Genomic DNA, 26,746 nt, shown 5'->3' with positions numbered 1-26,746 from the left:
AAACCGATGAAGCTGTTAATGAATTATGAATTGGGCCAAAAGATATTTTTTCTAAAAGAATACGTTTTCTGAGACAGATTTTTATTAAATTAAATACTACCTTTTTATACCCTATACCGGTAGGGTAAAAAGGGTAAATTAGGTTTGTGCAAAGCATATAAATTCCCATAAAGTATATAAATTCTTGATCAGCACGACGAGAGAAAGCGATCTAGACATGTCCGTCCGTCCTTCTGTCTGGATGGTCCTTCTGTCTGTCTGGATGAACGCAAGGATCTCAGAAACTATAAAAGCTGGAACAACCAAATTTGGTAACCAGATTCTCCTAGGTCCGAGAAAGGACGATTTTATTTTATTTTATATATAAATATTCATATAATATAATTCATATAATTATCTACTTTTCTCTCAAATTTCACCCGAATCTGTCAATTCTAAGAAAAGTTATTAGCGAAACAAATTCTCTCCAGTCCAACCCCACCAAACAGCAGCAAAAAGTTCGCTCTTCTTCTTCCTCTTTTTGCTTCTGCTATGGGCGCATATAACTCAGTGACGGAAGCTTGTCTGACTACAGGGTATTTCACTGTCGGGCTTGCTCGACTGTAGCGTTCTCTCTTGTTCTTACTTCCAGTACAGGAATTGGTTTATATTTTCCAAAATTTGGCTGTTTCTTTCATTTAATTTGTTTCCTGGGGACTACGCAAGACATTCTAAGGGAATTATAAAATAAAAAGGAGCCAAAAATTCTTCGTGTAAGTCCATACATAGTTTTTTTGTATTTAAATATATTTTTATTATTAACAGTTTGAAATAATTCTTCTTGGTAAATTCTCACTGATAACGGTATTCCTTCAATATTTTTGTGATTAAATTACAATAATCATAGATAATAATATAATAGACTTCTAATTTTAATTTTTTTTTTAGTTTTTCGTTACTAACCGCACGACAAAATGAAAATGTCCTGTCGGAAGTAGAATTGTGAAAAAGTTGTAGGCATAATGCGCGCAAAATGAAAATCCTTCACAAGTCCCCGAATGGTAAATATTTGCTTTGTGGCACAAGTGCAAAAGCGTGGCGGCAAATTATGCGTCGAGTGTTTTTGGGGCGCTTGTTGGCGGCATGTGTGCGAAAATTTGTGGCAGTAAGTTTTTCGTTGGCGGTCTGGAAAAGCAGATGCGACGAAAGGTGCAGTGCTCATTGTTGTTCTTGTTGACGTCATGCTAAGTTTTAATAAAAAGCATTCGTTTGATATTTCATGAGACATTTTCAGTTTATTCTCGTATGTATAATCGAAGACTTATGACTTATGGTTTACAAATCGTATAAATGGTGTGACGTAATGCGCATGCAGCTGTAAGAGAATGTGTTAATGTGTGTGTGTCCGCGTCCCTAACAGCGCATTTAAGACTAAGCTAAGCTACATAATAATTTATTTGCCATAATATGTATGTGTGTTGCATTCATATAAAAATGTTTGGTGTACAGTGTTTCATACCTAAAACAGTATATTTATGTATCGTTTGCTCACATTTCATTCATTTCAAAATATTTTAATGCAATTGCTTTGCCAAAAGTTTTGTTAATGTATGTGTATGTTAGTTTAAACGACTAAAATTATAACAGAAACAAAAACTATTTTAACATACAGTTGTAGATGTACCGCAATGCACGCCAAACTGTTGGGCAATGCTGACTAAATACTTTCTTCTTTTTTTTTGTTTGTTAAAAACTAATAAATTCATAGACTAATTAAATACATTGTGATTTCAACTCAAATTCGTATTTGTAGCTGTGTGTTTGTGTTGATGAGCTTGTTTGTTATGTGCGGTGTGTGTTTTGGTTTCATTTTGTGTATTTACATAAATAAATAAACAATGCACTTATTTGAAATGAATCATTTAACAAAGCATGACTAATGTGACAACAAACAAAAACGGCAAACTTCTGAACTGTTTCTTTTTTTCCGAAACCGAAAAGTTTTCAACTAGTTAGATGATTATGTGTGTGGCACCGTTCAAAGAATTTCACTCGTATGTGTGGTGTGTCCGCTTTAGGCCAATGGCGTTGGCGACAATGTGGCACGTGTCGTTCTGGTTGGCGATTTAGTTGGTGTTGCCGCACCGCTACCTGTACCGCCACCACCGCCGCCGCCAACTGCTGCCGAAGCCACCAGCCCGCTGCCATGCAAACGAAAGAGCTCCCCCACAGTAATGGCCACTTGTACAGCACCTTTGCCCTCGAGCACGTCTGCAGCGCAACAAATTAGATTCTGTGAAGTAAAATAGATTTATTTTAATATCTTATATGTACATCAAAATGTCATTTGATTTGATTTGTTTTAGTTTGTGGCCAACCAAACACCACCATGCAAACAAATCAAAAGCAACAGTTTGACAACCAGAATTAAGCCGCTCTGGGTGTGTGACTTTGCTAAGTTACAGTGGCTGTCAAACAGCAATTGCTGCCAAACTGTTTCGAAGACTACAAGAGAAAGAATGCGTGAGCGATGGCGAGTTTCCATTTTTTACAAAAACTATTTTTTAATGTTTTTCCATATATTTCTTTGTTAAATAGCGCTTCTCGGCTTAAAATATTACAATTTAGTTGTTCTCAGAAATCTTGTGCTTGGTTCCCAATTATAAATGCAACAGTTTGTTTGAATTTTGTAACGAATTACTGGGATATAGTAGCTATAGTATATGAAGTATTATACTTGTTGGGTTACAAATGTGTCCTGAATCCTTTTCGCATCTTTACATCTTTACAATAAATGCATTCTTGATTTGTGTGTTGTATTTGTAGCTTGTACAATGATTTTGGCTTCATGTTTTCTCCACTTCTCGGCTCGTAAATATTTTTGCTTTTCCAAATCTCATAAGTTGGCATAAATAACTTATATACTTATAAGTACGATATATAATACATACGTAGTTTTGTATATAAATGCATATATAGAGCGTAAATAGTGTCTTTGTTAAATGGTTTTTATAAAAATTAATGTTCATTGCAATATTCTTCATATATTTTTCACTTTCTTTTACTTTCTTAGTTGCCTGAATGTTTTCTTTTACAATTTTGTTAGACAAAATATATATAAATTTTTGTTTTTTTTTTCAATATTATGGAGTTACAAGGTTATAGATTGTGCTTCTTTTAGAAATTTGATTAGATTTCATCGAGAGCTTCAGTTGCTCCGTAAGTACATACGCAAAATATGTGTAAGTATAGAAAAGTCAAGTTTAAATTATTACGTTTTGTTAGGAATGTTTTTTTGCATAAATACCTAAACTAAGTGTTGTTTAATTTTATAGTCATAAATAATATATTTCAATAAGTCATCCCTTTTGAAAAAGCGTATAGGCAACATAATTGTAACATAGGTTTCTTAAAGAACATAGTGAATAGTTTTGAATATATTTATAGCTAGAGTTGACGCATTGTCTCCATGAATATTTAGTAAACAAAATGATTTGGAAAATGTGTAGAATTATTGCTTGATAGCTGCTTTATCTTGAATATAGACAGAGCAGTTCGATTGCGACGCGCTGCACAATCAAAGGCACTATTTTTGTTTACTTTCAGAGAATTGGCTTTGGGATTGCTGATTCTTATACCTGATTGCTACATAGATATTTGGAACTATTTAGCTATTGTATACATGTGCGTGTGCATTATGGAAAATATATATAGATTGGCACACTCCTTAACTTATTCACAAGTGTTGTCGTCCTTCGTTCAATGCTGCTGCTCTATAGCTTTTATGTATATATCCAAGAGGCTTGTCTTAAACTACTTTTGTGTCCCTGCTTCGATTAAAACCATACAACTCTTCCATTCCTGTGTCACACTATTAACTGGTACTTGCCTATAACAATTCTAGCCTTTATACTATTTCAAACCTACTACAGCACTGGTATACCCTTCCACAACTTATGATATCTAGCTTTATGTTAGGCAAACATTTATACAAACATTTCTCCATTATTGTTTAGTGTAGTGTTGTGTTTAGTAGTGTCGTGAAAAGCGGAACTTAAATCATGTGTACTTCGTTGTAACTTATTGTAAAATTCTAAATATGTTTGTAGGTAAGTATGTTCTATATGTGTTTTAAAATGTATTCTTTGCATGTATAATTAAATTCAGTACAGCACGTTTTTATACGCGTCTAAGATCTAAGCAAAATACGCATGTCCGAATGGTTGATGAGAATCTTGTTTTAGAGTTCACACACTGGGGGCAAACTAGGAATATGTTCAAACAAATACTAATTTTTTTTCGTATAGTATATGCTACGCTACACTTGATGCATTTCAAAGTCTTTGGGGTGTTGTTGCCCTTCTTTTCCTATATATATATATTTACTCGTATATAAAATGAATTTCCCAAATCTAAATATGTTGTTCTTTTTACGAAAATATTTAAGCTTGTCAAGTATTAGTCGCAATTTTAATAGCTAAACAAAAGCAGCCTCAAGAACTCACTATCGAAGTTATACATAATTATTAATGTATGTATGTATGTATGTACATACGTGTATGTATGTGTGATTAGTGAAGCGCAAAAGCTGCAGAGCTGGCTAGGCAATAATTTGTGGGCCCACTTAAACCTATGGCAATATATGAAGGCATCTTAACTACTATATTGCTGCTACAGTTGCTTCCACTGTTAACCCGGCAATGGAAAGAAGACGAGCAATAGGAAGGTCACAATAAATACGCAAGATAAGACAATGGTCAGAGTATGGGAGTCGTGTTTTAGTAACGAAGTGCCCGCCTCGTTTTTCTTCAACTGCTCCAATTTGATTGTCGAGCTGCTGATGCTGATGCTGTTGTTGCCGATCAGCAATTTTTCGTTGTGCTGCTCGCCGATGCGATAAATGCTGAAGATGCCGGCCGTGCCCTTGACATCCACCTTGGACTTGTTTGCCGTCTGATTGTTGTGCTCGAAGAACTCGATGCGTTTGGACAGCGGCTTTCCCACATGTTGCTGTTGCTGCTGCTGATCCTCCTGTTGCTTCACTTCCAGCGCTGGCTCCTGTGCAGTGCCTGTTGAAAGCTCCTCGAATGCCTTCTCATTGATCAGCTGATAGTGTCCAGCCGGTCCAGCGGCTGCCACATCGTGCTCGCTCTCAATGATAGTCTGCAACGTACAGGTGTTGCTCGTTTCCATGCAGCGATTGTTGTTGTTCTGGAAGCTGTGGTGGCCGTGTGCGCTCAGCAAATTGTATTTGATCTTCTCATATGTCTTCAACTTTGCCGTACGCAACAATTGCCCCACGGTGCTGTGCTGCTGCGCCGGCAATTCGTACAGGTTGCAGGTGGCACCAACAGCAACATGTTGTTGTTGTTGTTGCTGCTGCTGTTGCCGTTTCTCCTGCCCAGCCGCGACATCATCAGCAGAATACACATGCTCGCCATTGATGATGGTTTCATAATAGCAAGTGCTTGCATTCTCATATAGCTCATAGTGATTTTGTAGTAATGGTTGTTGTTGCTGTTGTTGTTGTTGTTGTTGTTTTGGCTGCAACATCTGTTGTTGTTGTTTGGTGCAGGTTTGTGCAGTTAATTGCTCTTGCTCAAAATGTTGCGCAACAATGTTGCCAGCCAGCTGCTCTATCCCTTCTATTTGCGGTTCGAATTGCTGCCCTTTCTGTTGCTGCTGCTGCTGCTGCAGAAGCTGCAACTGTTGCAGCTTGCACTGCAACTCTTCTTGTTGTTGCAAGTAGCGCATGTGCTGATGATGTGGATTCGCATCCAAGGCTATCAGTGCGGCCACCGTACGCAATACTGCCAATGCATTCGGCACTCGGCTGCGTTTCATTTTGCTGTTGCTGTTACTATTATTGTTGTTGTTGTTACTGCTGCTGCCATTCAGTTTATTGCTGCTGCTGCTGTTATCATTGCTATCACTGACATACACATCAGCATCATAGTCATCGTCAGCGCGTTCATCATTCTGAGGCACAACATCTGCACAGGAGCAAATCAACTCCTGCAACCAACACCAATAACAGATTTATGCATCATTTCAAAGTGTGTGTTTGTGGGGTTGGTAGGGGAATTGATTGGTGGGGGGCACTTAAAGCTAATCTACAATTCGAACATTGTGGGTTCAACAAATGCTTGCCAATAGTTTAAGGCGATCAAGCGTTTAAGCGTATAAGCATTTGCCTTTGCCTTGTATTAACGTTTTAGTATATCTACATATTAGTCTTGATAATGTTAGGCCTTCACTATATACATATGTCTAGACTATTGGGTTGAAAGGTCAGGGCCCATACGCACCTCATCTACGCCAATGCGCCGGCAAGCCTCCAAGAAATTGTCTACATTTCGACGGCAACGGGCCATAGTCAGTTTGTTCTGCAAAATGTCGAAAAATATGAATTAATATTTCAATGAGATATGTATTTCTTTCAAAAGAAGAGCAGTCTTGCGAATTAAATTATTATGGAGGTCCACAATCTGCAATTTTATGAAATTATTACAAACACAGTGTTTGTAATAAAAATACTAAACTATATATTGTTTTATGGTCTCGTTAAAATCACAAGCCGCATTTTTATATCTATCTATCTATCTATGACACTAATACTTGGTTACATTATATGGATAGATATGATATGATTATTGTTAAATCACAAGACGCTATAAATCATTTTTCTTGATTGTAAGAAAATATATCCTCTAAACAAATCGTTTAAAAGTGCTGGTAAATTTAGCGGGTTTCAAACGTGTAACCTTTCTATGAAGCAGTACTGTCATTTTAGCTTTTTTCCCGCTAGATCTGGCTTTTTTTATGCCAGTGCGGGAAAAATTCGAAAATAGCGGGCTCCGGGAATTCCAGCATGAAAAAAATTATTTAGCCTTTTTCTAGCTTTACTTTATTTTAAACCATATATTACCTTATCTTTGTGAACACTTAAAATCATGACTATAAGCAGTGATAAACGACTTTCCATTATAAAATCTATCAAAATCACCTCCAGACTCTAGCATAAGATGTTTTTTTCTTCGCTGCATTAAGCTATATCTAAAGTGTACAAACAAAGTGTTCGCGAAGTGGAGCGGGTTTTCAGCCAGGTGAACTTAGTTAAATCCAAATTAAGAAATGGGATGAATTTAAATACGCCTAACTCAATTTTAAGCTTAAGTTAGGTTTTTGTAAGCCAAAAAACAAAATATTTTAATATTATAATTATATTAATTAATTTTCAATTTAAGATACTGACTTAATCGTAACACCAAAATTATCCTGACGAAGTGGCTGTGAGTTTAGATGAACAACTGTAGAATATTTAGCTTGATTTTAATGTGAATTTTCAACTATTTTTTTTTACACGAATCTCATATTATTATTATAAATTATGAATTAAGAATATATAATTAATATGAAAACATTAAAACAGATATGTATTTCCTTAAATTTGACCAAGAAAATAGTCTTTTTAAGGCCGGCTTGTTTTTTAGCCTATTTTACCTTGGATTTAGTTTTTTTTTAGCTTTATTTTTTTGTCAATCTAGCTGTTTTTGATCAAAAAATTTAAACTGAATTTTATAACTGAAGTGCTTAAAAATTCAGAAACTTATGCTGTTGAAAAACCGCTGGACATCACCGATTTATATTTCTTTTTGAACTGAGCAGATCTGACAGCTGTACAAAACTAAAGACTAAATAGCCGACCCTGATAGAAATATGATTCGCTATAAATAACTAAAAAAAAAAAAAAACGCGCTATAAAAGGACTAGAAATGCAACTATAAGTACATAGAAAATTTCTGGAAAATCCCCTACGAATGAGTAGAAACCCCGATAGTGGCAAATATTCCACTAGATAAGGCTAGAAAACTTACTATACATGGGTAGAATATGCTTCAAAATGGATACAAAGCCACTATAAATATAATGAAAAAAGATTTTAAAAATCCGCTAATGGGTACTAGAGCTGCTAGAAAATCTTCTAAAATTTATAGAGAAACCACTATAAAATAGCTAAAAACACCGCTACTTATAGTTATAAAAGCGCAAAAAAAAAAAAATAGATAGAAAACCCACAGTCTCAGATTTTTGATTACATTTATAATTTTTGCCAGGTGGTCTACTTAAAGTGCATTTATGTGCGTCTGCTACCGAGCTATTGCTTTCGTTACAGAAAAGGTTGCCGACCCAGCATTCAAGAGCGTCACATAAACAGTTTCACTACAAAAACTTACGAGCGATACAAAGCTGCCACTAATTTTGGTGTTAAGAGAATTAATGGTAAAATATGCGTTTGAATACTTTATTTACTATACTTCAGCGAAACAAGATGTGTTTGTCCCTTCGCGTTTCATTCTGTTTGATTGACCTTTTATGGCTTTTTTGTTGCTATATAAGCCATATAATATACCATGCGCTGATGATGTTTCCTATTTGAATTGAATTCTAAGCTAATGGGCTCTGTAATTGAATTTCATTCATTTGCAGTTCATAAAATCAGACTTTCAATGAAAAGTGTGCTCATTTATATTCGTCGCCATAATAATTTAAATTACTCAGCTGCCTTCCGCTTGAACACTTACCACACCCGGCGATGGTACATGAATGCTGGCCACTGAACGTGGTCGAACATAGTTCGCCAAATGACACAAGATGACGCCATCGGTCAGGGCCGATGCAATATCCTCAGGCAGCGTCATCTTCAAGCGCGTTTCAATTATCTGCAACAAAGACAGATCTTATTTAGAAATGTACATATTTTTGCATTGCCTTAACCCTCCACTTACGCTTCGCAGCTGTGACATCAACTCGGTTTCTTCCCGTTGACGATCGAACTCTCGTCGCATGGTGAAACTTAATTTCTCTGAGGGTATGTCATGATTCCAGGTTACCGTGCGATGCGTTTTCACGGTTCCCAGTTTGGCTGTGGCGCTTATGGGCGATTTGATGACGCTGGTGATGACACCAGCCCCTCCCCCATTGCTGCTGGACGTATTGAACTTGCTGTTGTTGTTGCTATTCGTGAGCACGCCATTCTTCATGGGACTATGAGGTTTCACGTAGCCCAAGCAATCGACGCCGCTCGCCGTTTGTGGCCCGCCAGCATCATTAGTCATCGCTGGCATCTTCGTCGCCGCCTGTGACGACATCAGTTCCGTATTACGCGAAGGTATCACCTTTTGTATGGGTTTCTTTGGTATAACAACATCGTCCAGGCCATTGCCGTTCGTACTATGACCATTGCTGTTGCTCGGCTGCTTCATAATCGACTTGGGCAGTATGACCGGTGCTGTGCCGTTTGTCAGACGCGATGATGTGGGCGGCAACTCTTCATCGTTCGGACTTAGATTCGCATTCGGATGCTTCTGTTTGTAGACGCTGCTTATTTCCTGGTTACGCTGTTGCTTCAACGCCTCCTTATACTCTCTTCGGATGCAAAATAAGATTAGAAACATTCGCCAAGTCGGGCTAACCATCAACTACTCACTTATATGTCTGTATATTGCTCAAGCTCTTGTTGAGCTTCTCATCGCTGACTTTGCCGTTGTGTATGCTGCTTTCGTGATGATCTAGCATTAGATCGTCTTGGTCCGGCGATGAACCATTGCTAGAACTACGCGAGTGAGCATAGTTGATGTGCTGTTCAAGTGTGGGAGACTCTCCAACGGGTCGCTTGCTAGGCGACCCTAGTGGGGAGACTCCAGTACTTCGTGATTTCCCCAGAGCAGGCGAGCCGCCAGCACTCAACGTGATACTTTCATCAACAATGGTGCTGCTGCTGGACGTAAGTGAAGCATCCATGAGCTCGGCGCTCAACGAATGATTGGGAGCAATGTGTGGCAAAGTGGAGCGATGGAGCGGGGAGTCCGTTTTCGACTTGGATTCGTGGGACCAACGCTTGTCGAGACCATCACAGGTGCTGTAACCAGAGTCCACCTGCAGCCGCGTAGCCATTCGCTGACTTGTTGCAGTCTCCAGTACATTGCCGCTGGAATTATGACGCACCGCACGTCGCAACGTGGTGTAGCCATCGTAGTTGCCACCTGCACGCGATCCCTTCTCATCTTTGGTTGCTTGGGTCTCCAGAAACTTGAAAACATGTACCAAACCACGTACACACAACTGTAAAGCAAATAACATTAATAATATTATTAACCAACATTTAGCAATGGCAATGCTAGATAACTAATGGTATTAGCGACACAAATTCAATATCTCTGATCTGATAGCGTACCGATTTATCAATGTAAGTATGATCTGGAACTTACATCATTTACCACAAAAACTGAACCCCCTCTTATAGTACTTAAGCTCCTAAAATTAATTCATTTTCATATCGTGTACTTGAAGAGTAAAAACGATGCATAAGGTGTGCGCAAAGTATGTAACAAGCAGAAGAAAACATATCCGACCACATTAAGAACATATATTCCTTATCAGCATGACGAGATAAATCGATCTATGTCCGTCCATCTGTCTGGATGAACGCCTGGATTTCGGAAACGGCTGAGCCCATATTGACCAAACTTGGTATGTAGACTCTCCCGATCCCTAGGCAATACGAGTTTAATTTGGTTTATTTATTTTGATCCCCTTCCTCTTCTACAAAATATCGTCAATATTTTCCACAATTCCATAAACTAAACTAATTCTCTACTATTATATCGGTATTATGCCCACAAACTGCAGCATTGATCTTGCTCTTGTTTAGACACAAGGTATTTTGCATTATTCTATCCAGTTTTAAAATAAATAACGTTTCTAAACTCCAGGGAGACCTATGTGCCGTTCCTGTAAATATTCCAGTATTCGATGTACTCACACTAGCCGGTGGCGAAGTAAGGGGATTGTTCTCCAGCTGCAGCTCCACCAGCGTTCCCATGTGACGCATCTCGACCGGCAAACTGGCAATGCGATTGTTGCTCACATCGAGCGAGATGAGATTCAGACAGGTTAGCTCTCGCGGCAGATACATCAGCTGATTGCTGCGCAACGAAAGAGCGCACAGCGAGCGCAGCTCGCCAATTCGCGCGGGCAGAGCTGCCAACTGGTTGTACGATGCATCCAAATCAGTCAGGCGGTCCAGCCGTCCCAGCTCGTCGGGCAGGGCCATCAGACGATTGTTCGAGACGAGTAACACCTGCAGGGGTAGAAAGCAAATCTCACGAGGCAGTGTTGACAGCTGATTGCTCCGCAGGTCCAGATACGTCAGCGAGGACAGCTGCTTTACCGACTCAGGTATGCTGCGTATGGCATTGTGATAGAGCAGCAGGGTCTCCAGAAATGCAAATGTTGTGATCTCCTCGGGTAGCTCACAGAATCTATTTCGGGATAGATCTAAAAAAGACGGGAAACGAGAGGCGACAACATTAATTAGGGAGCGTGACGCAGAACATTCATGAATTATAGAGAGAATGAGGAGCAGGGCAGACGCCAAGCCATAAAAATTGAACAATAATAGCGCATTGCGTGTGGCGGGGAGCCGCCTTGGCGCACCCGTGAGCCGTGGGCTTGAGTTGCGTGTTATTTTAAGTGCGAACACACACACACACACACCCTTCAATGTATGTACATAGTATATGGGGTTTTTTAATTCAAAAAGCGTTATCACCATTTGCTTTCCAACATTTGTTTCATTTCACGCGTTCCGCGCCTGCCACGCCACAGTGGAGCGCATGACCTCAATTGGGGGCGCAATTCACTGCTCGCCACGAAATGCTGAAAAGTGTGTTGCGTTCTGTATTTCGCGTGGAGGAGTGAGCAATTAATTTACTAAATGAATTTGCATGCCAAATTAATGAAAACAACAACAAGCAATGTGCACGAAGGGGGAGAACCGGGTCGTAACGACTACGCAGTCATGGAAAGGGGTCCGAAATGAAGCCAGAAATGGATGCCAAGAGAGGAAGACGATGTAGAACACAAACTAAATAAAACACTTGCGCCTCAATGGTTAGTTTAACGAAGTCGAGTTCAAGATACACTAGAAACACCACTAAGCGGACTGCCTGATTATGTACAAGTACAAGTATGTAAGGTATTTCAAAAGTTGTGAATCTATTTCATGTTGTAATGCCTATAACTTTTTTATGAGTTCACCTTCAGCCATCCAATACTGTTAATGGGGAATTTATGAATTGGAAAGGTCACCCTAGGATAGAGAACCTACGCCTGGTAAGTGCTGGGCAAAGACAGAAGTGTTCAACTCTCTGCAGGTTCTTTAGAAATCGTTGTAAGAAATGGCAAGTCTGGCAGCTAAATGCTTATTTAATTAGTTAAAGATTTATTTCCAACTGGAAGAATTGTGAGCTTACTATAAAAATCTTATAAAGCTTATAGGTAGTTGGTCGGTCATAAAAATAGATTGTACAAAATATAAATGTATATATAAGAAGCCCCTATTTGCCTACTTCTTTCAAATCTAACCGTTCTAACAAAAATGTCGTTTTAAACTAACATTAGCATAAATATTATTTTAGAGAAAATACAAGCAAAACGGATCCCTCTACCATATTTGTAAATAACATGGCTTTGAGCTCCAAATCATCCCACAATTTGTATAGACTATTCGAATCATGAACATTATTTTTAAAGCCCCACTTTTAGTGGAGATCTACTTTGTGATAAATGTCCAGTAATTTTTTGCAAGTGCATAATTAAGTGTGCTCGTGATTAAACATTATTGAGGACAGCTAGAGCACTTTGGAGTGCCTGTATGTAGAGGAGGCATCTGAAGTTTCCTGTTGTATAAAGTTATGGCAGGGCGTGGGAGTAGCTTGAAAAACAAACTTTTATTGGGTCGACTATTTCTGTTACAGCTTCAAACTGAGACTTCAGAGTATACACGAGCAACTGGAATTTCGGCAAGGCGTGAGATTGGCGAAAATTTTGTGAGCTACCCACAGTCTTTGCAAAAGCACTTGCTAGACCAGACCAGAAATGTGCGTTCATCAGTCAATGCTCCATAAAAAACTGCAAACTACAAACTACTTGGCCATAATAGTAGCCTCCGCGACTGGCAGCCACCTCGACTTCCCCTGCCTGATGGCTGGATGCCGAGACTGCCTCGTTGACGACAACTGCTGGCCTTTTTTTCGCTGTGATTTACGCACAGCGGCGGCACACGTTATGGTGCACAACAACAATAACAGCAGCAACCAGTCGTCCAAAGATTTCTTTGGGTTTCAAAACAAGACATTACGCAACAAAGGCAACGACTGCCGGCACGGAACACAAAAGCCCCGATGCTCATGTAAATATTGTATGATGTATGATGGAAGTCTAGGCGACTTAAGCTGTTCTTCTATGGCTTCAACAGACCCACTTGGAGCACAAAGTGTGCGCACTCGAGATGGCAATGGCTTGGGAGCTGGGCTGGCTAGGGAGAGCCGCCGTAGATGGAGTCGAATCGGGTGGGCACCTACAGCAAAAGGTTGAATAAACTTTGCATGTCAACGACAGGATATGCAAGCCAATGTACAATGCGCACAATGCAGCCAAGTGCAGGGTATGCTCGTATAAAGCCAAATGACGTCAACCAACACATTATCCAGCTCCGGCTCCGGCTCCGGCTACTGGTTATAAATCAAGCCGCCAGCGAGTTCTTGCCAGTCTTCCTCCCACAATCCCACAAAGGGCGGCGCACATCCTCCGCATTGTCGCCAACTTCTTTTATATGCGCTTCATTATTAAATGCGGAAATTGGATTGGAGCACGTTTCCGTTTAGCGTTGAAGTGCCTGCCAGTCAGACAGACAGACGGACGGACGGACAGACATAGAGACAAACAACAGCCTGCCGACAGCCCACACAATGTGGGGCAACAATGTGTGCAACAATTTAAACAGTTTGCCGACGACTTTGTACTTTGAACCTGCCACATGCCGCAACATTAAAGTTGTGGATCCACAAATTGGCAGGCGTCCAAAATATATTTAATCAAAACAAAAAACCAACACCCGGGCAATCAGATATGCAAATACAATTAGGCCTACTGTGTACACTGGGAAACAAAACTATTTAAGTTGCCCCAAGGATGGATATAAAGATTGGAAACAAGCAGAATTTTATTTAAAATGTTTGTGGGATGAGGGTTTAAAGTCGGGCTCCAACAAATTCGACCCGCAAGTGAGTGAACATTTTCAGAAAAGCAATTTAATTCAGGCTGTCAAGAAATTATTTGATTGTTTGTGATGCTAATAACGAGGGATTGTATGGGGCGCAGAATAATAATAAATGCCTTTAATGATTTGTGAATTGAACAAACGAAAATTGATTGTGAAATCAAACGTATAATTGAAATAAGAATTATTATTTAATTGAGGAACAGATAAGAAATATTTAAGTCACATCTTATCTTTAGCGGCTGAACATTTGAAAAATAAATTATTTAATTGGTCAAAAAATTAAAATCCATTGTGAATTGCCACACTGTGCCGTTGAGAGATGCTGTTTTGAAGCTCAGTTGGCAAAGAGCCAAGAGAAACTAAATCGCAATGCGCAAAAATTGTTTTCAATATAAAATGAATCAAATTTTTAAGTTGTTTTCTTCATATATATTATTTTTTGCTAGTTGTGCAAAAACCACAAAATGGAATGGGCCAGATGTATAGGCTGTGTGTGTGTATGGTTAGACACCTTACACACATTTTCACCCAAATCACAAAATATCCTCTGAAAGTCAAACGAATAACAAAAAGGAGCGCACAAACAATTAGCCAAATGCGACAAGGGTGCGGTCGCCTATGAAGGAGGGGTAACGTTGTCGGGAAAGGGAAAACCATGATTTCGTCCAGACAACTTGACAACACACAAAAAAGGACACACTCACAAAAAAGCTGAGCTAAGCCAAGCGCACGCTCCAACATGGTCTGGCATTTGATTTTGAAGGGCGTAAACGAAAACGCCTGGACTAGCCGGGCCAGCGGAAAAATCCGGAGCATAAAAAACACAGAGCCCCTAACCAACAACACCACCACTTGGCCCGGAAGCAACGAAAAATTAAATTGATGACTGTGGCTATGGATGTGGCGCTGACGACGCATCGGACTGGGCGCCCACATCGTCCACGTGCCATGGCAACATGCCGTCGCCTTTATATGGCACATCGGTTGTTTAGGGCGAGTGCTTGGCATATTTGGTCTGTCCCATGGCTTTATGCTCATTCCGTTATTATGTTTGCCTTTTGTGCCTGGCCAGCTTAGCTTTAAAGTCATTAGGCAAACCCGCGGCACTTTAATAACCACGAACCATTAATGGATTTATTAAAATTGATGTCTTAAATTGATTCATTTCGCAAATGCGTCATACCAGACAAATATTCAAAGCTTATGAATGGAATGAGCGACCCCTTTATCATAAAACTATATTAAAGATAGCTGCCAATATCTCTGGGAAGAATTGAAAACAATTTGCATTCAGTTTAGCTTATTTATGGGAAACTTATTGATTTCTGATAAAGTAATTCAATATTGAATTGCTCTTTAAATGAATCTTCTTCAAGGGCCTTGCAAACAAAAAGCCCAAGAGACCCTTTCGAAGTTAAATACATACGTAAGTCTTAAGTCCATTTTGTTCATTTTATTGTATGTACAAAACAGTTCTGTTTATGAGGGTGGATTTTTCAGACTCTAAACAAATCGAGAGACACCCTACACATTCTCATATGACCCAATAGACATTAACAATATTTCTTTATGACATAGCACGCATTCGTTGCCGCCATGGATTTCATTTGACTTTCAAAATAGCTTAGCACTTTACTCTGTCATATAAATAGGAGTACATACCTAAATCTATATACATCTACTATATAGTATGTATAGCATGTATTGTGTTTGTTCCGTTCAATGCAATTTCGTATGCTCTTTTAATCGCAAAGCACACAAAACAAAACTCTTTGTGCGTAACAATAAACAGTAAACAACTAAGAAAACAAATATTGAAACAGTTCAGGCTGGTCCGATGGTTTCGAAAAGTATCGCTTGCGAATTCCATGAACAGCTGTGGATAGTTTACAATTTTTCAACTTCCAAAACGCAAACAAAACTGGAAATCTATACACATATTAAAGCATTTTGTATACTCTTTAATTCCGAGCATTTATGCTCGGTAAATAAATAAATGAGTTTTTGTGAGACTTGGCTACCAAATGTTTCTAATAGAAATATTTCTAGTAGAATTATAAAAAATCTGAAAACTACCATTTGTAGCCCACTATTAATTCCGATCATTTATGATAGTTGGGTTTTTCAGTAGGTGTTTGGTAAGTTCCCTCATTTTTCAAGTAAATAAAATACAATTTTTGGATGAAGTTTCTTTTAACTTTTTATAGGTAACTTTTCCAGAATTAATGTTTCAGTTTCGAAAGGCCACCACTGGCATTCTTAATAATGAAATATTTAAAAGAAAAGTGCCCAACAAATATTTGCAAATTCCCGCAATTACCCGCATTATGAGTCCAACCTAAAAAATTAAAATGCTCTATTTGCTCTTATCTACACTTCGTTGACGACTAATAATTGTTATTCAATTCGTTCTTACTATTCAATAACTTTTGTTTTACCCAATCTTTTTTAAAAATAGAGCATGTAATCTTCAACGTGCGGTAGATAAGATTCTTTTGTTTGTACCCCATTGTTTCTGTTGTCTCGCTTTTTGTTATTGTTTGTCTGGCTATTGGCAATGCTTCTTCTAATTTATTTGCCGCTGTTGTATAGTAAGCTGATACCAGCTGCTGTGTGTCTGGCAGTAGCTGCACCGCTTTTTTGTTGCTGCCACCGTGCGGCAACTGACAATTGCCACCATATATGTATGTATGTATGTACATGTGTGTGTGTGTGTGTGTGTGTGTGTGTGTGTGAGCGCGTGCTATGTTCAGCAATTAAAACGAAATTGTTATGCTTTTGTTGTCTTCGTTCGTCTTGTTTCTTCCAAGCAACCATTTAATAATGCTTACTTATGAATTAATGAATGACTCAGAAATGGCAGCCAAGACACTTTTTTGTATGTCAAGTTTGTCATGAATGTAAGTATCTATAAAAGTGATTATTATGCTTGGCCTTCATGAGCAACGATATTATCACAGATGTTCCATACTGTTGCTTTGCCTGCTGCAACCCCTCCATGCAGCTAAACAAATATACAAAAGCAAGTACACAAATAAATAAAATACATTCAAATCCATATTTGCATATGAAAGAGCTTGCACAAATTGCATTTGAAGAAATCAGTGTCGTCGCCAGTTCGCTGCGCAGTAGGTAGTACCTAAAAATAAATAAATAAAGGCAAAACTAACGCATAAACATTTCCTACGCCTCATTGCGCATGCAAATCACATAAATACAGTTTGGCAAGCACTGGTCCGTCGCACCGTTTGCGTGCCGGCTGTGTGAGGCTTCGCTCAGTGGCTCCACTGACGACTTGTCCGTCCACAAGTCCGACTGTTTGACTATCAGTTTATGCCGCACGTTGCCCTTTGACGTCGCACGACGCCGTAGTTGACAATGACGTCGACGGCAACAGCGTCGTCTTCGTCGTCTCAGTATTTCTATTTGGACATATGCTTCCTCTGTTGTCTGTCCACACACACAAACTTATGTATGTTTGCATGTACATATGTATGTATGTATGTATGAATGCTTGTTTGTATAGCGACAGTAAAAAAATGCTTGCTCTTCATATTTACAGTTTGCAACAAAAACAACAACAATAATAGGTGTGGAAGTAGTAGCAGCATCGCTTCCAGATACCCACGGTAGTGGCAGAAACATATCTAGATACATACCCACAAATACTTTCGAGGGTTGCTGCACAAATACTTGTCAGGTAACAACTAACAAGTGTGCATATCCGATGGGTTTCTACACATTTTTCCGAATAAAAAAAACACATTTCTTTTCATTTCATTCTCATAATTTGTGTTTTTTTCGAAATCGTAACAATATTATGAATAATTATAGATGTTTCTCAAGCATAAGTAATACGTCAGCCATTTAGGACGACACATACACACATACGTAAATTTTACTATACAAATAACATAACATAGTAAGTAGAGATGATATTATGTAATACCTACTACATAAATATAGGCATTTGTTTAACTCTAAGAACAAAGAATTTATTGACAAAACTTGTTTTTCACGTACCTAATTTTTCCGTACATTATCTTAATTTTGATCTGCTTAAAAATGTTTTAGTCTTACTTTTCTTGAATGGAAATATAGTTTTAAGCTCTTTACTTTGTTTTTGGAAATAATATTTCTATATACAAATATTTTGGTTACATCAAGTTGTAAGTGAAATAAATTTGTTGCTGTCCATAAAATTATTCTTGAATTCTCCTAAACCAAAATGGGGAGTCTGAAGCGTCAAATTGGGAATATTCTTTTATTTCATTCTTTCTGCACTTAAATCTTTAGCCTATATTGATTAATTCCTAAATTCATGAAAAATAGTCGGCAATTTAATCGCTTATTTATTTAAAATCCAGTAAAAAATAAAAACATTTTTCTGCAGTAGGCATAAAGAAGTAATTAATCTAGATTGGTGCAAAAGCATTAAAAACTCAAAATGTTGTGACCGATTTCATGAATTATAACTTTTTCTGAATACCTGTTTGTCTCTGGGTATAAACACAAAGATCTATCAAAGATGTTTTTCGCATTAGTTTATTTAAAAGCCAGGGTCCAATAGTTAAATTCTATATCACGAACTTTGTCAGATAAAGATTGCAGTTCTTTTTGCATTTAGTTCTTAATGAAAGATCTAAGTCCTTTTTCTGCACAATAATGATAATAATCTATATTCCTTAGTTTGTCCGTTCAAGAATTCTCTGTTCTGAGCTCACAAATGTAAATTTGTTTATAGATTTTCAATAAATTATTGCCACCTGTCTGTTCTCCATCCCATTATTCGAAGCTACACGTAATTAGAATAAATGTAGAGTAAATGTTAGCAGATTCCTATCTTCTATAATGTAATGATAGCAATTTACTTTGTACAACCCTCGATAGTACTCATGATGATAATTCCCCCTTCTTCTCCAATCCTCCAGTCCCAGTCCAAAATGGTTTTGTTTGCCAACCCAACTTCATTTCCAACATTTCTTGCTAAGCGGCAACTTCGGAGCTGCTGCTCTGATGCTCCACTCTGCTCCGCTCCGCTCAGCTCTCTGCGCGTCTCCCCGAAAGCTTTTGACATGCGTTGCGCAGCTGCCAGTGCCGGTCGACGCTACCTCCTCGTTACCTCCACCTTTCCTTACTGCCTTTGCTTACAACCAACCACTTCGGTCGATTGTGCCGAGCCAGCTGCACTTTTTTGTGGCATTAATGCGTTTTGCATACTTGTGTTGCAATTATTTTAAACAATTTCCTGCATACTTGCTTTCAGTTGTTTTAGTTGTTGCTACTGTTATTTTTTCCTCATTTTTCTACACACTATCTTTATCTACGCTTTGTTTAGCTCTGCGTGAATTACGTGACATGAGTATTAATTAAGTCCATGCCAGTGCATTGAAATCGAAATGACTTTTCCATGCATAGGGACTGATGATGGTGATGGTGGACACCATGGTGCATATAAATGTGGTGCCACCACAAAAACAACGGCAACAAAAACAAACAAACAAATTGTCATAAGGAAGCTTGACAGCCGCCCCTATAAGGGTCTTAAGGGTTGTTGCTTTCCGAAGGTAAGGGCAGCAGCAAGAGAATGAAATAAAGACAAGAAAGAACTGAGATCTGTTTATGCTCTCATTGATTTCTTGGCCAAGTGCATGGGTGAGCGGTAACTTGAAACTCCCCAGGGCTAGAATTGCCATTAGCTGCATAATATTTTGCCACCTCAACGTGCCAAAGTGTTGTTCCCGCTCTCGAGTCGGACGGCAGCAATGGAGGGTTAGAGTTTGGGGTATGAGTAGATTAATGGTGTGGCATGTGTGTTGAAAAGCAATTTGTTGCTGAAATTGCCGGTCTTTCCCCAATTCCTAAATAAAGGAAAGAACTGCACAGTAAATCAAAACCTGGATGTCGCCACTTTTTAGAAACAAATAAAGGTGCCAAAGGTTTCACTCGGCTAAGTTTCTTGAAATATTGAACTGAAATTTCAGTTTTCGAGAAGCCGCCTAAAAAACTTTAATACAAAAAAAAAAAAAATTGAACAACATTTAGACGTATATGAGAAAGATATAATTTTTTTTTTTGCATTTTTTAATTCATTAAACAAGTAAAGAAACTTGGTACTTTCTCTCTTCCAATAACTAAAAGTTTGACTAAATCAATATATTTCTTATAATAGGATCAAATCAGTGAGGGGCGTGAAAGTTCTCCGGTTGAAGGGCGTGCGTGTTGTCAATTAATTAGCAATTAGTGACGCCTTACACATGCCCCTTCCCCGGCACTCTCGCACCTCCAAGCAGTGCCTCAAATGCATCGCTTGAGTAATTAAAACAAAAACAAACGGCAGTGAACCACAAACAAAACTTAATTGGAAAACGCCGCAGGCATGCCACAGAAAGAAAAAGAAACGCCGGAAGAAGTTTCTGCCACAACATATTGGATAATGCAACAAAGTGAAAATCGATGAAATCGTCTGTCCGTCTGAACGAACGAGTCTACAAAACAGATGGCGATAGCTTAATGCACCCTCTCCTCCGCCACCCATGTGAGAGGTGAGAGGTGGGTGGGAGCAACAAAAACGAAAGTTGGTTGAACTTGAAACAGAACGGCAGGACCCGACACGCGATGGGCGTACACACTAAAATAAAAAACCCACCCGAAAATGTGGCCGAGCTGCATGCGAATAGTGCAAACTGCAAATTACAGGAACAACTGCAATTATTGTCCTTGGCGCGAGAGCAAGAGAGAGTGCGCGAGAGCGAGATGGCTAGACTAAGGCAAAGTGCGTGAGCCGTTCTAGAAAGTAATAAATGGGCGCAGGCAGGCGACCAGGCATCGGGCGAGAGCACCACGGAGAATGAGAGAGAGAGTGGCGACGGCAGCAGCAGCAGCACACAAGCGAGCAGCTGATGGGCAGGCAGGCAGGCATGCGGCAAGCAGAGTTACTAGTTGGGAGCTGGGCTGCTGCAAATTATTGATTTTCAGCAACAAAAGAAAATTTCAGCATAAATTTATGAGACACTACTCAAGCCAAGAAATGCTAACGGCCGCGCCCATAAAGCGCAACAATGACGCTAAAAAGCCGGTCGGGACTCGCGACTATAATATGCACAGCACGCCCAAAAAGGAAATGACAAAATTGGTATAAATTGTGAAGTTTGTTTAAGAAAATTTGCATACGCACCTGCAATTACCGTATCCGTCAACATAAACTTTGTGCCCGTCTTGGGAAAATCCTTCAGCTTGCGATTCGTGAGTATGAGTTCGCCACTCAAGTGCGCCTCCTCCAAGATGCGCTCCAATGAGCGCGCCAGCTGTGAGTGGCCCAGCAAGCCGCTGGATTGGTGGCCACCACTGTGGCTGCTGCTGCTGGTGCTGCTGTTGTTATTGTTGTTGTTGCCGGAGCCGCTGGTAATACCAAGGCTGGCGTTGTGTAGGCGCTGGTAAACCGTTGCAGCCATTCTTAAGCGCGGCGTGTAGGCGTGGTGCGACAAACACACGCTCACACACACACACGAACACAGACGGAAAGGCAAATGCTAACGGAAACAAGGCGAGCGACGAACGCTAATGAAAAATCAGCTATCGTGAACGTATCAAAACCTATTCATTTTAATCTGGCCAATGCATCGGCATACAACTACAGACTCATTGATAAGAATTCTTGGAATAGCTTGCTCCTGGCTTCCTGGTTTACACACTCGCGCACGCACACATAGACAACGGCCGAAAGAAGCGCTGCACCAACCGCACGGCACAACCTAAAAAGAAATACTGACAGTCTGGCCGACTGCCAGCAGCAGTTGGAAGGCTGCCACTGCTTTTTAAATATTGCCAGCTTATGAGCTATCGACAATGAATGCATATCGATATCATAGTCATTCTGGAATCAGACAGTCTGAAATCCACAGCCCAAAATATCAAAAGATATTGATAAATGCAAACCAGCCAAAGTTTACACACTTAAATTCATATTTTATAACTGTTTTTCCCAAAGTGCACCCTTCTATTGTTTTCTCAGAAAACTAAAAACTAAACTAAACTAACTAACTGGCATTTTAAACGTTTGAAAATGCAACCTAAATCGGTTGCTGTTATTAGAACTTTTCAAATAAGTGTCACAACTTGCTTTAAATAGGAATAAATAGTATATCATATGGCGTTATTTTCAACATGGGTAATTGAAATTTGAAAGCAACGACAGCACTGCCAACTTTTGAGTTTAAAGTGTTTCGATACACATCGATAGCACACAAGCATTTGATAATCGATACATTGTTAGTGCAACAACAAGATTTCAACGCAGTCGATGCACGCCACGACTTGTGCTAATAAATTTCCTAATATAAGTGTTTAACTAACTCCGATTCGAATCCAACTACGTGTACTTGCAGCACATTGTCGTGGTGGCAAATTATCTTATCATATTTATACGTCCGCTATCTATTTTATCCGCTAAAGAGCGCTGGCTCTGACGTCGCGTCGAAAGTGTGTCAATCTCGCGTCTGTTCTCCCATAGTGGGTCGCATTAGAGAACAAAAACAATCAGAGCAAGAATCGTGAGTGCAGCAGCAATTGATAAGCAATTTAGTCAATTTAGTTTATTTAATTAAAATAAATCAGTGCTCAACGAGTAATAAAGCGATGCGAATCAGTGTCATAATCAATAAGCGCTCAATTTCAATCAGAATCACCACAAATATTTGCATAATTAATTAAATGTGTTAGCGCTCATACAGCAAAAGTTCCGCTTCGTACAAATCAAAATAACAATAGCCGAGGGCCAAGCCGCAACAACTTAAGCGATATCAACAACAACAACAACCATCGGAATTTGTTTATTTTTTCAAGCCAAAGACAACCACCATCCAGCAGTAACGACAACAAAATCAACTTGGATCAGCTGTGCCGTAAGCCGCAACAAGTGTAAAAGAGATAGACAGAGTGCGCGCCAAAACGCCGCATCACTGCACAGTGTGTCAAATCGTGGTAAAATTTGAATGAAACTCAATTTGTCCAAGCCATTTTAATTTGTTCCTGGAAAGGTAAGTAAGCATTCTTCAAAATTTACGAATTTTTCCATATCTTATGTTAAAAAGCTTACGCAACAGCAGTGAGCTACCAAGTTTTTTAAATTCGTGAAAATTCGTGTATGTGTTAAGAGTGTTAAGTGAAAAATCAGTGCAAAATGAGTGAAGCTAACCCAAGTGAAGCCAATGTGGAAGCAGCAGCAGTTACTCCCGCAGTGGAAGCAGATTCGGCGCCGGACAGCACAAGCGTCGAAGGCGTAGCCATGAAACCTCCGCCTAGCCGCTCCAACATACCCACTCCTGCGTCATCAGTTACTGGCATACCCGTTAGTAAGCTGAAAGCGCCCTCCAGCTTCGGCTCCAACAGCTCAGTATCGAAAATTGGACGACCTTGTTGCACGCATACAACGCCAAAAGCTGGTCCGCCACCCAGAGGTGAGTTATCTAAACTTGTTTCCCTCAAACTTAATTCAATATTTATATACTAGTGTCTCGGATAAAATGGGATGAGCTATAACTAGGCATAGCTGTAGTTAATAATCCATAGTTGGTCTTAGAGCTCCTTTAAAAAGTTGAAACAATTTGTGATAACTTCAGTATTCTGGTTGATGCTGTGTTCTTTCTCTATCAATCCTTACTATTCGAGCTACTACGAAATTTCATCTTTTTCTTTCGAATTTATATACATATGTTCGCCTGTCCGTCTTTTCTTACATTGAAAGGGCAACTGAAAAATCTATAATTCTGTAAATAGGTTTTACTATTTAGATTACAAAGCAGAGGGATTGGTATTGGTATTGCTGTTAGTCAACCAAAATCAATCTAAACTAAAAATTTGTAAAAGCAGCTTGAATAATATTTTCAATTTTATTTAAATGTGTTCCTTCATTATTTTGAAAATATTTAAAATACTAAACTTTTTGAACAAATATTCCAATTAATAATTGTATAATGGGCTTAACTAGTTTGTCGAGAGTCTGAGATCGGTATATATTATAGCTATTACACGAACAATATCATGTTCGTATGAAATTTTGTATTGTTTATAAAAATATTGAATCTAAATTCAGAAAATATTCAGAATGTTCTCATACCAGATGCTTGCCATGGATAACCAAATTCTTTCTAATGATACATTTGATAGGATATACGGTGAATACGAATATTACTTTTTAGTACCTTTTTGTTAAATATTGGTATTACTATACATCGGTAAATTGTATTTTATGAAAACATGCGTACAACACGATGAACATTATTTGCGACTCATCGTTGCTGTGTATGTTTTTTTCTGGTGTCAAGATAAAATAAAATAATCTGAACGCTTTATAGTTGTTAGTTATATGTCAAAAGCTTAAAGTCTAGTTGCAAACCTATTATAACCGATTCTAGAATGATATATGTAGGTACTCGTAAATTTGCTGTCCATGTTTCGCTCAATGTTTTTGAAATAAGATAATCTTGCTGAAAGACTTTTAGTATTCAGTCGAGTTCGTGGCCTATGGATCCCAGTCGCTGTATCGATCGTAAAGAATCAATTATGTTGTTTGGTTTTATTATATCTGTAGCATGTTTTTAGTCTCATAGAAGTTTCATGGGCCTTGCTAGTCGATATATCGCATCTGCTCCTACAAAATTCGCTCTACCAGCTGCATATAACATTCGTCGTATATAAAATATAAATTATATAAATTTCTCATTGTGTTCCTGGTCTAACCTTTGGCTTACGTGGTTTTACTTTTGGAATAAAGCATTGTCTCTATTAAACTCTTTTTTAGCGATGTAGAATAGGACTATTTATATTATAATGCGGTCTAATCGCGCTTTCTCATTCAACATACATAGCTCCGCCTGTGCATATATGAGTATAACGTTTTCGCAGTTAAAATGAAATAAATCTCACTTGCAGTTCGTGCTCAAGCAATTCGTGTACAATTCCGGTTTCCACAAGCCACAAGCCGCAAGCCAACAACAACACCCATAAACGTTTGACCCATAATGCAATGATCGACAAAAGCTTTGGTCTATGACGCACCTAGACCTCGACTTGTTTCCAACCTTTCTACACATATCGCTTTCGATGCAATTCAGAAAAAAATTGCACTTCAGTGAGGAATTTGAACGGTTACAACTACTTTGCAAAGCTCGCTAATATACATCGCTATCTTATAAATAATAAAAAAAACTGTCATTCAGTTGTGCAGTTGTTTTTGTTTATCTGATCCGCCAATCATCACAATGTGACATGCAAATCAAAGCAGCAGACGCTGCGTCGTCAAGTAGGCATTCAAATCGAAATTGAAAAGCTGACCAACAGTAATTGGCACTTTAAATGTTTATTTGTAAACAAATGCTTAATAATAGACTCATTTGCCCATTAACGAACGCCAACGTTAGGCAAACAAACCAACAACAACAGCAAACAAAAAGATAAACACAATGGGCATAAATACCTCTTTAAACTGACTGCCTGACAACAATTGCTGCCCACGCATGCAACATGTGTAATTATGAGGTCCAAAAACAAACAAATACAACAACAGATCAAACGAAAAAAAACTACAGTTTTGAAAGATAAATTATGGCCAATTAAATAATGCGGCTACCATTTAATTAAGCCGTGTGGAGGAGGCTGTACATTTTTTAATACTTTATTTTACTCCTTTTATTTTGCAAACACGCTCGGCCAGATGGCCTACTCGTACGGTTACTGGGTCGGCTCGTTGACACATTTCAAGCACGTAATTGAACAACCCACTGCCCCATATCGGACCTATATCGTCTTGATGGGTGTTCCATTACAACGCCACATCTAATTGACAGTCACTGCAACCGCAGGTTCTAGAAAGTCTGACGAGCCGGCATTACAGTGTCTTATTTCTAATTCGTAAGCTTTGTGTTAACCCCATCGGTGCTGCTGGGACAATACGTCCACCCGTAGCAGAAGCAAAAAGAATAAGAAGAGCGAACCCCCGCCTTAAATAAATATTAAAATAAACTCGTGTTGCTTGGGGATAAAGAGAGTCTACATACCAAGCCGTTTCCACAATACAGTCGATCCGGGCGGTCATCCAGACAAACGGACTGGATCGATTTTTCTAGTCATGCTTTCTTCTTCTTTCCCTGTTACATACTTTGCGCGAATAGGATTTAAAAACATTTGTTTTAACTAAGGGTTGAATTTATACGTTTTTCGACGCTTTATTCAATTCTCGAAGTAGTCCGAAAAATTCTTGTCTAGATTTTTCTGATTTAACCTCAATGGTGTCTAGCTGTATCCCCGGACTGGTCTTCTCAAATAATTATATAGTTAGAAGTCTACGGAGCTAAATCTGATGAATGCTATGAATGTCGATCGATATGCGTCTTGTTTTTGGAAAAATGGTCGCACAACTTTTCTTTAAATTGTGTTTATTTATTTATTTATTTATAAAAATCAACAAATTTACTGTCAATAAATAATTGGTAATATTAGAAAGTAAAATAAAAATATTTATAGTATTACATTATAAGTTAAACTTAAAAGATAAGAAAGCCTAAGGGAGAGCTATACAATGACGTCTATTAATGCCTCCGACACGTTGGGGGAATTTTATTTGCCAGTTGGCCAGCTATG

General features: G+C 38.8%; 2 protein-coding genes across 10 annotated transcripts in view; one reads left to right on the top strand and one right to left on the bottom strand.

Moving 5' to 3' along the window:
* Window positions 1–1,288: 1,288 nt before the first annotated feature.
* LOC115630497 (leucine-rich repeat and calponin homology domain-containing protein 3) lies at window positions 1,289–21,838 on the bottom strand. Of its 3 annotated transcripts, XM_030527086.1 has the most exons (8): window positions 21,285–21,838; window positions 10,805–11,319; window positions 9,470–10,104; window positions 8,769–9,408; window positions 8,565–8,702; window positions 6,288–6,365; window positions 4,693–5,994; window positions 1,289–2,272 (listed from the first exon to the last, which is right to left on the bottom strand). In XM_030527086.1, exons 1-8 carry the CDS (start codon window positions 21,559–21,561, stop codon window positions 2,054–2,056), a joined length of 3,804 nt encoding a protein of 1,267 aa, XP_030382946.1. In that variant the 5' UTR covers window positions 21,562–21,838; the 3' UTR covers window positions 1,289–2,053. The 3 variants fall into 3 exon arrangements, with proteins under 3 accessions (XP_030382946.1, XP_030382945.1, XP_030382944.1); XM_030527085.1 differs by lacking the exon at window positions 4,693–5,994 and having other exon boundaries at window positions 21,285–21,837; XM_030527084.1 differs by lacking the exon at window positions 1,289–2,272 and having other exon boundaries at window positions 3,346–5,994.
* Window positions 21,839–22,466: 628 nt separating this feature from the next.
* The window catches only part of LOC115630619 (restin homolog), a 39,805-nt gene continuing 35,525 nt past the window's right edge, over window positions 22,467–26,746 (top strand). For 2 of the 7 annotated variants that reach the window (XM_030527250.1, XM_030527246.1), the window contains exons 1-2: window positions 22,469–23,145; window positions 23,212–23,565. In XM_030527250.1, coding sequence (XP_030383110.1) covers window positions 23,289–23,565 — 277 coding nt within the window. In that variant the 5' untranslated portion in view covers window positions 22,469–23,145; window positions 23,212–23,288. Of the gene's footprint in view, window positions 23,146–23,211; window positions 23,566–26,746 lie in introns of all 7 variants that reach the window. The other 5 variants (XM_030527247.1, XM_030527251.1, XM_030527249.1 and 2 more) reach the window with 5 other exon arrangements.

The sequence above is a fragment of the Scaptodrosophila lebanonensis genome, unplaced genomic scaffold (assembly GCF_003285725.1).
Source record: "Scaptodrosophila lebanonensis strain 11010-0011.00,11010-0021.00 unplaced genomic scaffold, SlebRS2 tig00001410-arrow-pilon, whole genome shotgun sequence".
Taxonomy (NCBI): Eukaryota; Metazoa; Arthropoda; class Insecta; order Diptera; family Drosophilidae; genus Scaptodrosophila; species Scaptodrosophila lebanonensis.
Note: the sequence above shows the minus strand (reverse complement) of the source record. Positions and strands in the feature narration are given on the sequence as shown.